The sequence below is a fragment of the Oryza glaberrima genome, chromosome 1, assembly GCF_000147395.1.
Source record: "Oryza glaberrima chromosome 1, OglaRS2, whole genome shotgun sequence".
Classification (NCBI taxonomy): Eukaryota; Viridiplantae; Streptophyta; class Magnoliopsida; order Poales; family Poaceae; genus Oryza; species Oryza glaberrima.
Genome location: NC_068326.1, coordinates 27,866,818 through 27,881,149, shown reverse-complemented (window position 1 = coordinate 27,881,149; position 14,332 = coordinate 27,866,818). Strand labels below are relative to the sequence as shown.

The window sequence follows — 14,332 nt, the reverse complement described above, 5'->3', positions numbered from 1 at the left end:
GAGCAGTACTGTAATGCAGACCTACATAAAAAATTGCCCATATCAGTAGATTATAAAGAATTATACTAGATATGGCTGGCGGCTGGCCTTTTTGTTTTGTACTACTTCACTATGAGTGCTCGTGTTGCTAAAAAAATGACAGCGCTTGATATGCTAGTTAACACCGGCAAATTAACTTGACATTTTTTCCACAGAGACAGAGGTACACATTACTTTACATAATCATCCTCGATATTTTCTCCCATTTTGGTTGAATTAGTGCCGCTAGCAATTTGTATGAAATTGGAACAGTTTGGATTATGACAATTATACATCAAGTTCTTCATCCTGGCAGCTACCATGCGGAGTGGTGGGCACTTTTGTTAAATATTGACCATTATTCTTTCAGCAGGGAACATGTTGCATTAAAGTACAAAATCCGCTGCAATTGTAAGTCTTTGTATGCATACATATATTTTACCTGAATATCCCAAGTATGTTTTCCCTTTTTGGTTGAATTAGTGCCTCTGCTGCAGATGATTCCTGCGAAATTGGAATAGTTTGGATTATGACAATTATTCATCCAGGCTGCTATCATGTCAGCCCCTCTTTGCACAGTGAATACTTTCATTAAACAGTGTTGACAATTTTTCTTTCAGTAAGGAGCATGCTTTGTTAAAGTATATCCGATGAAAACCCGTAAAATTCAGACATAAAAGAGTTATATAAATTCATGAAAAAATTACTAGAGTTATGTCTGGACATGAAATACATTATCATCAAATTTCAAATCCGAACTTAACTCCATTTGGGAGTTAAAAAAAAAGGACAAATTTCGGGTAAATAATAACATGATAATATTTGCTTGTAATTTATGCTTTTTCCGTCCCAGATGAAATTGACTTTGTATTTCATGCCTATTGTATCTTTAGTATTTTTTATTCATGAATTTAAAGAACTTCTAGGTATAGGTTTTGTTTTTTTTTTCATGAAATTAGAGAACTTTTAGGTATGGGTTTCATAGGTTTTTACTTTATTCGATGGATTTCACTGGATGTTTCCACAAAATAAGCTTCCAGGGTAAATCTTTGTTGTAATTTTGTTTTTCTGCTTTGCTGTTCTCATGCATAATTGGAATTGATCTTGCTGCTCAGTGAGTTGGCTCCATTTCTGATGAAAATTGTACTGGTCTTTCAAGAATATATCCTTTATTTGATACTCAAGCTAATTCTTGCCTTTCTGATATCCATTGCTATGATTTTGTGGCGGTGTAAAATACCTTCCAGCAGCAACTGGTTTGTACCGTTTGCCGTGTTCCTGAGCGGAACGCACGCAGATTGTGACTGTGTCAAGTTCTTTACAATTGGAGTTTGTTTGAGACAACTTCCTATTGAACTCCGGTGCCCCTCATGTTCCTATTCAATTCATTAATTCACAGTAGAATTTTGAAGTCACCGATCTTGAAAACGCGCAGCTGTTTCGAAGACTGAAGCTCCTCTTGCAGAGCAGGTACAGTAGCCGCGACGAAGTTTTTTTTTTTTTTTTTTGTTGCTGTTGGAACAAGAAAAAGTCCAAACCAAGCTATAACTACATATCAAGAAGAAAAGAGGAGATATAAGAAAGCAGACTACAAATTTGTAGCCGGCTGTAACACAAACTTAAGATGATATGTGTGTATGAGAGGTGAGATTGGGTATTAATGGTGTAGTATATTTTTATAGTTAACTATTGATATGTGTATGAGAGGTGAGACTGGGTATTAATGGTGTAGTATATTTTTATAGTTAACTATTGTATGAATGGGCTCTTAGATTAGGTATAGATGATTTGAAACCAGCAGTTGACTATACTTGGCTATACTATTAAACTTGCTCAATGCCAAATAATAGTTTATTCTGGTCGGAATCAAATGGTAACCACTTTCTATTAGTCTCGAGAGCTTACAAGATTTAGCTGTATCTCTGCATGTCAAATTTTTTTTGGCTATAAAGCATATGCAATTTCCTAGAGGCGAGGTTTGATACTAACTAGAAATATTGGCGCGCCTGACCATGATGCTGCTGAATTGAGTATACATAATTGCTCAAGCTGGTTTAAGAGAATTAATAATTGAACATTGTATCAAGCATAACTATCGTAACATATTGAAGAGACTTAATTACCATTAACTTGCACATAAATCTGAAAGTAGAGAAATCAACGTATTGTGTACTGGTAAACTATCGTGTTCACTTGATGGTGAACAATCAGATCAGCTTTGTATTGGATCAGTGTTAAGTAGTGCTAAGAATTGAATACTTCCCAGTAGTCTTTAATTTCAATACAAATTAAAGAAAAGTGATTAAGCAACGATAAGATCAATGCTTACCAATGACATATAAGATCAATCATCAATTCTTGCCAATGACAATAATTTTAAATCAACAGATTAAGATACTTAAATATCCCACATTTATACAAAACTGCATCACTTTCCAGGAGTTCTATAATATCTCTCCCATATCAACTCTGGTGAAAAGGAATACTATACTAAAAAGCTTTGAGTAGCATCTATATTTATCACTGATGCTAGGTAGTTGTGATACTATACAGAACTTTGCTTGTTTGAATTCTGAAAATGCTCCAACACAAATATTTCTATTTTAAGGAAGAAATGAATGAGCGTATGGTTGGATTGGAAACTTTAACCTGAACTCTGCATATAAACAACATAGTTAATTTTGTAGTACTCAAAAAAGCTAGCAATATGCTAAAGTGGGTGAGAATACATGTTTCTATACTGGCTTTACCTCAATGTAAAATAGGATGTAGTGGTCGGAGAAGCTTTCTAGGATGGATCACCATGGTAGAGAAGAGTCACTTTTATCCTGCCATCACTCCTTGGTGGACTATAGAAAGTCACATATGTTTTCAATTGCAAATATTTTGGTACTGTGAGCTTGCAGGTTACTAATTTAGATTTAGAAGATAGACTAATTAAGTATAGATCACATGGACTGTAATTAACAACATTCTGTAAATATTCTTTTTTTTTGTAGCACATGCAACCACTTTTCAGTTTGTTAAGCTAGGAAATAAGTATTGGCCTCACCTGCTTGTTTTGGAGAAGAAATCACCACCAATGATTGCAGATCACGCTGCCTAGCTTAGAAAAGAAGAAAAGCAATTCTCTCACTCAAAAATAATTATTGTTTTGAATTTATATACATATGTTGGATATGCAAACAAAAACTGAAAATGAAGAGGTGTGGAGATTATCTCTTTATGCAGGATGCTACCACCCTATATCTCCATCATAAAGCAACCATTTTTCCCCTAGTATCCTATTGAGTTATACGGGGTAACTACAATGAATGGTTTGTACATACCAAAATTTGGAATGAGAATCATGGGGTAGCATTGTAATATTGTAATTTTAGAGTTGCCATATTAGCTCAAAGTGTATAAAACACAATACATAAAAATGATTTCATGTTGTTAAGTGTATTTGCCTCTTCTAAGATTCGCTAGACCGAGGCACGAAGCACACAATTCTTTGTTAGGATGGAGCAAAATGAGTTAACTTAAAAAAAAAGTTATCATGTGAACCACAAATAATGAGCTGAACAGAAGTGAGCCAATTATCCCAGTGGCAATCTAAGAGTAGTAAAATATCACATTCTGCGTGTAAAATTTGACCAACTATTGATGATTCAGTGTTGAATATGAAACTATTCATCAGCTAATTGGTCATGCAATCCAAGAAAAACCTGATCCAAGAACTCCTAAATTAGATTACATTTTAAATTTTACTGAAGATAAATAGATATCTTTTTGGACTTTAACATATTTTCAGAAACATGGTAAATCTATCACCTAAAGTTGGAAGTAAAGATTTAGATAAGGATTTCCATGCAAGTATAAAATGTACATAAACACATTCCAGCAACTGGACAATATAACCATCCATATTATTTCAGAATCACAATTTCTTAATGTTTGTGGATAGTCATGTAAAATGCTATATAAACAAAGCACTGCCTAAGATACCATGCCCCATGAAATCTACAGATCAAGGTATATGTTACTAAATGCATAACCTCCATATGGAAACTACAAAATAGTCCTGGCATGTTATATTGCCAAAGAACAATTTTGGTGAACTCCTCTCCAAAAAGTAAAAACTAAATAATTGTTCTAACAGGTGGATATTTTATATGTTAAGAGAGTAGGTAATTTTGAACACATAATACAAAATGGCAGTTCTTGATAAGTTGATAGATTGAATTCTGGCATATATGTACTGCAACCACATCTAGAGTTTCCCATATGGCTGAAGGAAAATAAAACTAAACGCAACTTAGTTAACAACTAAACATTGCTTCACACTAACATCTTTGACATGTAAATTGGGATATCCGTATATATATATTCATCACAATGAATTAAGCCTAAAGCATATTGCTGCTGAGAGAGAAGTAAGATTAATCTAATAATGCAATATTAGTCTAGTTTGACTCCACTTCATCCAGGCGAGATGACATGCCATTACATACTATATAAAATGGCATTAACTGTCGGGCTGCCTTTCTTGGAGCGAAATAAGACGGGAAAAAAATAAAAAGAGAAGAACAAAGAAAGCAGGACAAACCGAGCCACTGCTGCCGTTGTCGTTGCACCCTGCCATCGTCGCCGTGCCGCAACCACCGTCGTCAATGTCGTGCCCGAGCTGCTGCCTCTCCAATCACTCAGCCCCAACGCTCCTATGTCCTTCCCTTACCAAATCTGACGACCCTAAAGCAAGATCTGGCATCGAGGAGAAGGTGAGGAAGAGGGTGGAGAAGGAGGCCAGGATGGGCGGTGGCGGGAGAAGACGGCGGTGGGGGTGGCTTCGGCTTCCATGCGTCACCTTTGAGGGGCGCGGATTCACCAGCAAGGAGACCGTTGGGGAGGCCAAAAACATCGATTCCGATGGCCCCCAAACCGGATCTGCAGCTCACCGAGGATTGGGAGAGAAAGAGGGAGGCAGTGATGGCTTGGAGATGAGAGGGGAGAAGAAGACGACCCTCTCCTTTCTCTGGGTGGCTAGATCCACAGGGGGTGGCGCCGGCGCAGCAGCGATAGGAGGAGGAGGCTGAGGCGGCGACGATGCAAGCGAGGGGAGGAGAAGCCGAGGAGGGCGAGGCAGCGCGCGTGATGCGTGAGAGAGGAGGGCGAGGGCGCATGCGACGCTGTGGGCGAGGTGCTAGGGTTTCGCGTGGGCTAGAAAAATCCACGCCATTCATTCACAATCCAACAATCCTATGGGTGCGAAAGGGCCGCCACAGTAGTACACGTGTACAGCCAGATCGATCCTATGGACAGATTAGACTGTGGATAGTAGCGGGGATCAGTGTGTAATTAGCTGAAAGCGCAGGGTTGTTTTTGTAAAAGTTGGCTGATGTGGCGTGCTTATTCTCAAGCATTCCCACGACGTTTAGATAGATTAATATGAAGACATTTTGCTTTTGGGATATACGGTACCATAACAAAAGGAATAGGTTTCTCATATTATTCAGCACATCGGAATACCAGCACGTATGATAGTACTATTTTGCAACTTACAACATAATATCTTTGGTATTTCTCAAATTTTCCTTTTTTTATATGCGTTGTTGCATGTCAGGGCTTTGTTAAGAAAAATATTATACAGCATTATACATAGTTCATGTTTGTAGAAAGGGACAAGCACGGCATCCAAATTAGCAACAAATAGTTCGTGTGACGTTAATGGTCCCGTTCTTTGCTTCAACAAAAATTAGATAAAATTCAATTCGTGCCACGTTTTTTAAATTGCTAAACAATATGTGTTTAAAAAAAAATTATATAAAAGTTGCTTTAAAATATCAGATAAATATATATATTTAAGTTTATAATATTTAAAACTCAATTAAATATGTTAGTGTCACCTTATTTACGTAAAACACTTAATTTTTCCTCTACATAAGTTTCCACGTATACACTCGAGCAATATCTATATCTACGTTGAGCGGGGATCTTATTCATGTTAGAATGTCCTTTGTCTTTAAGGTAACAATTTTTTTTTCCAAAACCTTAGACACGTGTATCTGTCGACAGATGCCAACGTTCTGGTGCGTGTAGCTCCTTGATGCTACCAGTGCTTTCCTTGGTTGCATCCGTGCGCCTCGATTGTTGCATCCCAGATGCCACGTTTAGGGGCACGCGTCGGAGAGTTTGGATCGGTTCACAAAGATAAACCCACATCCTTAGCGCGGCCAGTTCGTCGTCTGAACCTCTGAAGATAGCAAAATGTCCTCTAGCGATCAGAACCCATCGCCAACACCGGCGTCCGGCACCGGCACGTCCGTGCCGCCGCCAGGCAGGGCGACGACGGTATCCTCGCAGCTCCTGGACATGGGCGCGCAAGCGGTGCAGGCGCTGAAGCCCGTGCGCCAGATGAAGCAGCACGCGTGCAGCTTCGCGCTGTACGCTCACGACCTGAGCCGCCAGGTCGAGGTCCACCACTTCGTCTCCCGCCTCAACCAGGACGTCCTCCAGTGCGCCGTCTACGACTCCGACAAGCCCTCGGCCCGCCTCATCGGTACAGATTGCCTTTGCTGATCTCCATTTTTTGCACCATCGCTCTGCTTGGCGTGGTGATTAATTCAGTTTGCGAATGCGAACTCGCCCGTGTAGGCGTGGAGTACATCGTGTCGGACGCCATCTTCGAGAGCCTGCCTCCGGAGGAGCAGAAGCTGTGGCACTCGCACGCGTACGAGGTGAAGGCCGGGCTGTGGACCGACGTCGGCGTGCCGGAGCCGCTGCAGAGCTCGGAGATGGCGAGGATGGCCAAGACGTACGGCAAGCTCTGGTGCACCTGGCAGGTGGACCGCGGCGACGCGCTGCCCCTGGGCGCGCCGGCGCTCATGGTGTCGCCGCAGGCCGTGGAGCCCGGGCGGGTGCGCGCCGAGCTCGTGCACGGCCGCGACGAGAGGTACAAGATCGACAGCTCGGCGCAGGGGCTGAAGGGGGCCAGGGTTGAGATGGACGAGCCGGAGTGGATCAACCCGAACGCCGACTACTGGCGCCTACACGGCAAGGGGTTCGCCATCGACGTCACCGCCACCGAGATGAAGCGCCACGCGCCCTTCCCGTGAAAATGAGAGGAAGACGCTCTTGATTTGCCGCTGTACTTGACAAGTTCGCTGCACACATATGAAACGAAAAGTCTGGATGAAATGTCAGCTTATCTAAAGTTGTGTGTTGTGATGGTGCTACGGTGCTACCTATGCTGTACCTTTCCATGTGCCACGTCTCTCTCTCTCTCTATAGCAATGTTGCACAAAAACTTTTGGAGAATGGCGCAGAAGACATCGACCTCAAGAAGAACGGTACTACTTCCTTCCAATATCCAATAAAGCAGTATGTCTCTCTATAGCAACGTTGCACAAAAACTTTTGGAGAATGGCGCGGAAGCCATCGACCTCGAGAAAACCGGTACTACTTCCTTCCAATAACAATATAAAATCAAAATGATGTATAAGGGCAAGTACTATAATGCTCTATATGCTGCTCCTAAAAATGCCATATTAGATTAAATAATGAGGTGGAGGAGACAAGTGAGGAGAGAGATGATGAGCCACCCGTAAATTAAGAGTCAACCTCCACACAAATTTCAAGAAGGGTGTGAGAGTATTAAAGACATTGGTATTTGTGTACTATAGGTGACATATTGTATGAGTTGCATCTTAGTTCATAAATGACTGATATGGATAAATTTAAAGGTGGTAGTCACATCTACCATAGCACTTGCCCTAAGGGTATGCCTAACGCTCCACCTTGGAGCGTGGTCTCACACCTCCCAAAGCGAATATTCGCGCCACGTCGGAAGGAGCCGCGTCCCTGCAGGGGTGTGCAAATGCTGTAGGAGTTCCACGCACCCTTATCAGCGGCACTGCTCTGGCATCTGGAGGAATCGATGAGGATGCGCGTTGGGTAGCTGTGTCGCCCAACTCGAGCTCCCACGCCATTGCCATCACAGTCGAGGTTGAGATCGTCGCCGCCGTGCAGATCCGACGAGCTCGAGGCCAGTCGGTGGGGAGAAGAAGATCGGCGCATCGGAGAATGACAGGATATAGTGCATCGGTCCCAGCCGTCGCCGCGTCGATCCATGGCCGCTGCTTCGATCCCGGCCGCCGCCTCGATCCGTCACCGCTACCGCTCGATCCGCCACTGCCGCCGCTCGATCAACCGCCTCCTCCTCAATCCACCACCATCGCCGCTCGATCCGGCACTAGGGGGAGAGGGCGGGGTTGGGGAGAGGCAGCACCACCGGGAAGGGGAGGCGCAGGGAGAGAGGCGATGCCGGGGAAGAGATCGTCGGAGAGAGAGGAGGCGCTAGAGAATTTGGGGAGATATGGTGATAAGAGGAGGGGTTGATGTTTATATATGTTTGTGATTTCTAGGGGGCATATTGCAAATATTGGACTTATATACAAATAAAAATAATCTAAGGGCTTAAATGCAAAATGTGACTGACTGGCAGGTGCTGAATTGTAAAATAAGATAGAGGTATGGCTTACACTATGTGAGGCATATCTCTAGCTGGGTCCTTGATCACTTTTGCTGACATGGATGGTGGGGGTGCTCCCTGCGTTGGGCATGCCCTGAGTACCTCCTTCCAATAAAGCAATATAAAATAGGAAAAAGTACGAATTACACCCCCGAATTATCGCGGTCGTCTGAATTACCCCCCTGAACCACAAAATCGGACATTCTTCACCCCAAACTATGTAAACCGGACGAATTACCCCCCCCCCCTCGACCCAATCCGCGGTGGTTTTGGTCTACGTGGCGTACACGTGGCAGTCCAGTCAGCATTTTATTTATTAAAAAAATGTCGGACCCACCTGTCATACTCCTATCCAACTAGTCCTCTTTCTCTCCTCTCTCTCTCTCTCTTCTCTCGCTCTCTCTCACTCACGCGCACGGAGGCAGGCGGGCGACAGGGAGCGGCGGCGGCGGTGGAGGCGAGCGGCGGCGGGGTGCGGCAGAGGAGGCGAGCACGGCGACAGCGGCGGCGGGGTGCGGCGGAGGAGACGAGCGGCGGCAGGGTGCGGTGGAGGAGGCGAGCGCGGCCTGGCCGACCGGCCCATCGTGCCGTGCCGGGCCTGCCCAATGTGCCGATGGAGGGGCCCAGGCACGGCCCGGCGGCCGCGTCGGGCCGGCACAGGCCCAACCCCGTCGGGCCAGGCCGTGTTTGGGCCGAGCCAAAATACCGTGCCGTGGGTCGAGTCGTCGGGCCTCGGACCGAATGGCCAACTATACTCTAATATAGAGTAATCATATCTTACTATAAAGTTATCCCCCAGTAACTCCTTAAGCTTAACATGCAAAAATGCCACATCATCATCCACTAACAAGATGCCACATCATCATCCACTAACAATCATCACATTTAAACATTATAGAAACATGCTATATCTTTATAGTTTTTATAATTTAAAAGCTTTTCAAATATAAACATGTTAAATTATCATCCAACATAATTCACATAATGTTTCAATGTATATCTTTATTATTTATAATATCCTATATACTTATATAGTTCATCCTCGCTTAGTTAGTGTTTAAATGATTAATATATGGTCCAAATTATCTTTCTCCCTTTTTTCTCTAATTAAATCATATCACATCAATTATTTTTAGCATTTAGATGATTAATCCAAACTATCTTCCTACTTTTCTTCTTCCATAAAGTCATACCACCTTACTTTTACGTTTGAATCACCATTCTACATACTATTTAAATTTAAATTATTATAAATCACATTAATTTACTTAATCTGATGTTATCTAGTTATTTTACACGTTAATTTTTTTTATTGATATCATAGTAAATTCCCACAGCAATGCGCGGGGTTTCACCAGTTGTTTAGAGTAGTACGAACAATTATGTAAGTAAATTGAATTGCTCTTTATCCTTCATTTATATCGCACATCAAAAAAGACGAGTCCTTTGAGAACAATATCATTATTTATTTGGCAACCGTAAGAAGGTAAGAAAAGACAACCATATTAAACTGAGGTTGTTGGACTGTTTCACATAACGCATAGTTTTATAAGCTTTTGTACTGCATTGTGGATTGAAAAATCAAACACGAAATACGGAAAGCTTAAAGAAAAGGAGTTTTTTTTTTATATAGATGAAAGGAGTAGCAAGAGAAGTACATAGTTGATTTTTGTTTTATAAGAGATCCAATATTTTCTGGACATGCATTTTGATGCAGCATACATCTATACAGATGTCAAAGCTACTTCTTCTTCTTTTTTTTTTCATCCTCGTATATGTTTGCAGGTACTTGCCAATTGAAAATAACAGAAGGATCAGGGAAATATATTAAGAAATCCGCAAAATTCTGCGAGGATTAATTGTAAAAGGAGACAAAGCAATTAGAAATGGAGAAAATACCAATGATGATTTATTGGGATTATTGGTAGAATCAAATATGAGGCAATCAAATGAAAGAGAAGTAGGAATGAGTATAGAAGATACTAGAAGTATAAGGTATAAGGTATAAGCGCACGAAAGGATGCTTAACAGCTTAATTAAAACAAACCCTAAACATGTAGGGGATGACTACCATGTAAACAAAATAAGCTTCAATTTTAAAGATGTATTTGAAACAAATAGATAGTATAATACAATAGCAAATTATTGGAGTAATTTATTATTGCTCAAAACTAATGAAAAGCTCAATCTTCTAAACAAAACATAATGTACAAATTGCCCAAGTGGTCATGACTACAATTGCCAAGTGATTGCGATAAAAAAACTCAGTTTTTGTACATTAAACCTACCCGACTTCCGTTGATTTGGAATGGTTTGTAATGATGAAATAGATGTCCTGAAATTTTCTTCAAGCATATGTACCAATCTTTTAGTGTAACTTTAAAGCTATACTGAGATCCCAATAGAACAATCACAGCTTCTACATTGTCTGTTGTCCCTATCTATAAAGAAAGATCAACAACATAATCTGCCAAATTCTGTTGTGTTAATGCAAAGGATCCTAATTCTTGCTTAACACCAAGTTTCACGAACAACATCAGATCACAGACATCCTGCATAGTCACTTTCTCAAATACGCCATCAGAGGAGGCAACAATAAGAAAGGTATCATTTGGTAATAGAGCTTCCCACTTCATAACAGCAACAGCTGAACAGCACATCAACGTCAGGCAGTAGCTCCATCAACATCAGGCAGATCAACCCTCAGTTACAGCAGAACCAGGAATGCAGCTCTTCCTGAGAAAAGAATGCATAATTAGCTGAGAAAAGAATTGTGTTAGATCGTTGGGCGGTACCTGAGAAAAGAAAGCCATAAAAGAATGCATAATTAGCTTACTGTGGGATCTGAATGATGTAGTTAATATCCTGGAAATAAATGGTTCCATGTGAGATAAGGATCAGATAAAAAAAAAGAAAGAAACAACTCGGCTTGAAGAATTCTTGAGAACGAGCACCGGTGTAGGAACTCGTAGGATGCCCATGCTAGAGTCCTCAAATTTGGGAATAAGGAATATTGATGTTAACCATGACTCCATGAAATAGAAGTCCAAGTCGGTTTTTATACCTGAAACTAAAGAAATTTCATAGATCAACTACTGTATGAAGCACTGATGACATGTATGCCTGGTCACATCAAGTTTTTCTTTTATCGAAGTAGAAAGAGAACTTTTTAGTCGAACAGTAAGGAAATTCTTATGTCTAACAGCTATAAGAGCATAACAAAAAAACTACTTTTGCATGGTGCATCTAGAGATTGTTAGACTCAAATACATGATCAAAGCAGCACTGTGTTTACAACAATTATTTTATAAGCACTGTTCAGCATTGATCAAAAGACACACACAGCGCTCTAGAGTCTAGTTGGTCGAAGTAACAAAAAAAATCATCCCAAACAAGTACATAATAGAAATCTAGAAAAGGTACTGGACAAGAGAGAGTAATTGCTAGTGCTACATTTTCAATGGCCCATGATTTCAAAATACAAAGATGCACAGCAGACCTTAAAGTTGAAGAAGGATGTAGCAACATCAGATGAACTAAGGATGTTAGGCATAGCAATCTAAATAAGTACATTTACTTAACCATCCTGTGTACCTATTATAAATATATATTACTCCAGAACTCTTATTAACAGTGGCAGTTCGACAAAAACAATTGCGATATTTGTTTACTGATATCTCTCGCTATGGTTGACAAATTAGAAAATAAACTCAGCATTACTGAAATACATATTAAAGAGGACAATTGGACAAAACTTCGTTGTATAGTACCAAATTGCTGGAAGTCATGATCTTACCTGAATTCCCTGATTCATCAGCTCATCTGAATTTACTAATATGTAGACCAACAAATCTATAAACAGAAGCACTGGTCTGAAACCAAAAAAAAAATGTCATCATAAACTCTCTTGCAGATAACACGCCAAATGAGCTTTCAGAATTCATACCAAATAGTAAGAAGCATCGATAGCAGAGAGAACCCGAGCTGTTGGTGGCTATCGTCAGCAGCAGCCAAATCCGCTGAAACTATGTCAGATTTCCAAAACAACTCACATGTCCATACAAATCAATCATCTTATAGAAGTCCATGACCTGAAAGCCTCCAAAAAATCAATCGAATCAATGTTCGTCGAATTTCTAGCACCATTAGTAGGATTGCTGGTAGCGCTGCATTGAAACGGAGAAAAATTCTCCAACAAATCACTCGAATCCACATCTATGCCGGTGGACTCACCTTCCTCCCAGTAGAGCGACCATTCACATACCTAGCGCCAGCTCGAAGGTCCCTCAGCTGCTGCTCATTGCCTCCTCCCCTGCCGCCTGCTTGTAGCTCAAGCGAGTCGAGGCCTGCTCGCCGCTGTTGCCGTCTATGGCACAAGACGCATGATGCTCCCTCGGCATGCTTGGCGGCGGAGACGAGCGCCGCACGGGAGAGAGGAGCGCTGTGCGGGACGTGGCGCGACGGCGGAGGAGAGGAGAGGAGCGGACGCGCGGAGAGGGAGGAGGCGGGGAGGCCGGCATGCTCGCCGGCGGAGATGAGCGCCGCGCGGCGCGGTGGCGAAGTGGCGCGCGGCGCGACGACGGAGGAGGGGAGAGGAGCGGCGCCTGCCTCCACCCTCTCCGCCCGCTCGCCGGCCTCCTCGCCGCCTCCCTCTCCGCGCGCGCTCACCAACATCCCCGCGCTGCTCGCCGGTCTCCCCGCCTCCTCCCTCTCCGCTCGCTCGGACCGGCCGCTCCACCCCAAACGCCCATCGTTGTCGTCGTCGCAGCCACAATGGCCGTCGTCGTTATCGCAGCTGCCGCCGCCGTGGCCGCTCGAACCCGCCCGCCTAAGCCGGGTGGAATCGGGCAGATCCGCGCGCTGCCGTCGCTCCCGAGCACGGGAGGCGATGGATCCGCACGCCACCGTCCTTCCCAGTCGCGCCTGGCCGCTCCAGAGGACAGAGGCCACCGGATCCGCGCGCCGCAGTCTCTTCCGAGAACGGGGAGCGGCGGATCTGTACGCCGCCTTCCTTGCCCCTACACTCTCCCCTTTCCGACGACGCGGGGTACACAAGGACGGACGACGTCGGCAGCGGCGGGTGGAGGGCGGATGACGACGGAGGCGACTGGGGGAGGGTGGACGGCAGCGGGGGGAGTTCCTATTTTTATGTCAGTTTTCTCCTCCCCTCCGGCTGAAGCCGCCGCCGCAACCACCGCCCGACGCCGCGCCAGATCCGGAGAGGAGGGCCGCCGCCGCCAGCGCCCCCACCCCCCCTCCTGGCGGAGCCGCCGCCGCATCCACCCTCCACGCCGCCTCCACCGGATCTGGGAGGAGGTAGGGGCGCCGCCGCTGGCTCCACCCTCCGCGCCGCCGCCCTCCGGCCGGAATCTACGCCGAGACCGCTGGGAAGGGAGGGGAGGAGAGGAGAGTTGAGGAGAGGGAGAGAATGGGGGGAGGGTTTCCGGATTGGGGGGTTAGTGTAGGACGTTTTGCATAAAAACCCCTATTTTTTTTATGTTTACAGCGCTACCCTTAGAAGCGGAATTTTATCTTCTTTGCATTGTATTTTTATGGAATACAAGGGGTTATACGTAAGAAACAAAACGGGATGTCAGCCGGTCTGAGGACGTATGCGATATTCCGTGCAAATACGAGGAGTTTTTTGCAAAAAAAGCCCAGCCCTCTCACCCGGAGCAACCCTCCAGCCTAACTGGCACGTATGCACACCAATTTTGATTAACCGGCCACCGCTTACAGACGGTTGCCCCCGCGTGCGAGGACTGAGATTCGGTGACATTCCCCCGTAATATTCTCGGTGAC

At 43.8% G+C, this 14,332-nt stretch overlaps 1 protein-coding gene and 1 long non-coding RNA gene across 2 annotated transcripts; both read left to right on the top strand.

Annotated features, from left to right (window-relative positions):
* The first annotated feature begins 17 nt into the window (after positions 1–17).
* Positions 18–576, top strand: LOC127753527 (uncharacterized). Its single transcript, XR_008012589.1, has 2 exons — positions 18–429; positions 516–576. It is a non-coding gene; the product is annotated as an uncharacterized LOC127753527 (long non-coding RNA).
* A 5,567-nt stretch (positions 577–6,143) lies between these two features.
* Positions 6,144–7,437, top strand: LOC127760192 (oil body-associated protein 2B-like). Its single transcript, XM_052284412.1, has 2 exons — positions 6,144–6,559; positions 6,655–7,437. The coding sequence occupies exons 1-2, from the start codon at positions 6,268–6,270 to the stop codon at positions 7,113–7,115; spliced, it is 753 nt and encodes a 250-aa protein (XP_052140372.1). The 5' UTR covers positions 6,144–6,267; the 3' UTR covers positions 7,116–7,437.
* Positions 7,438–14,332: the final 6,895 nt, after the last annotated feature.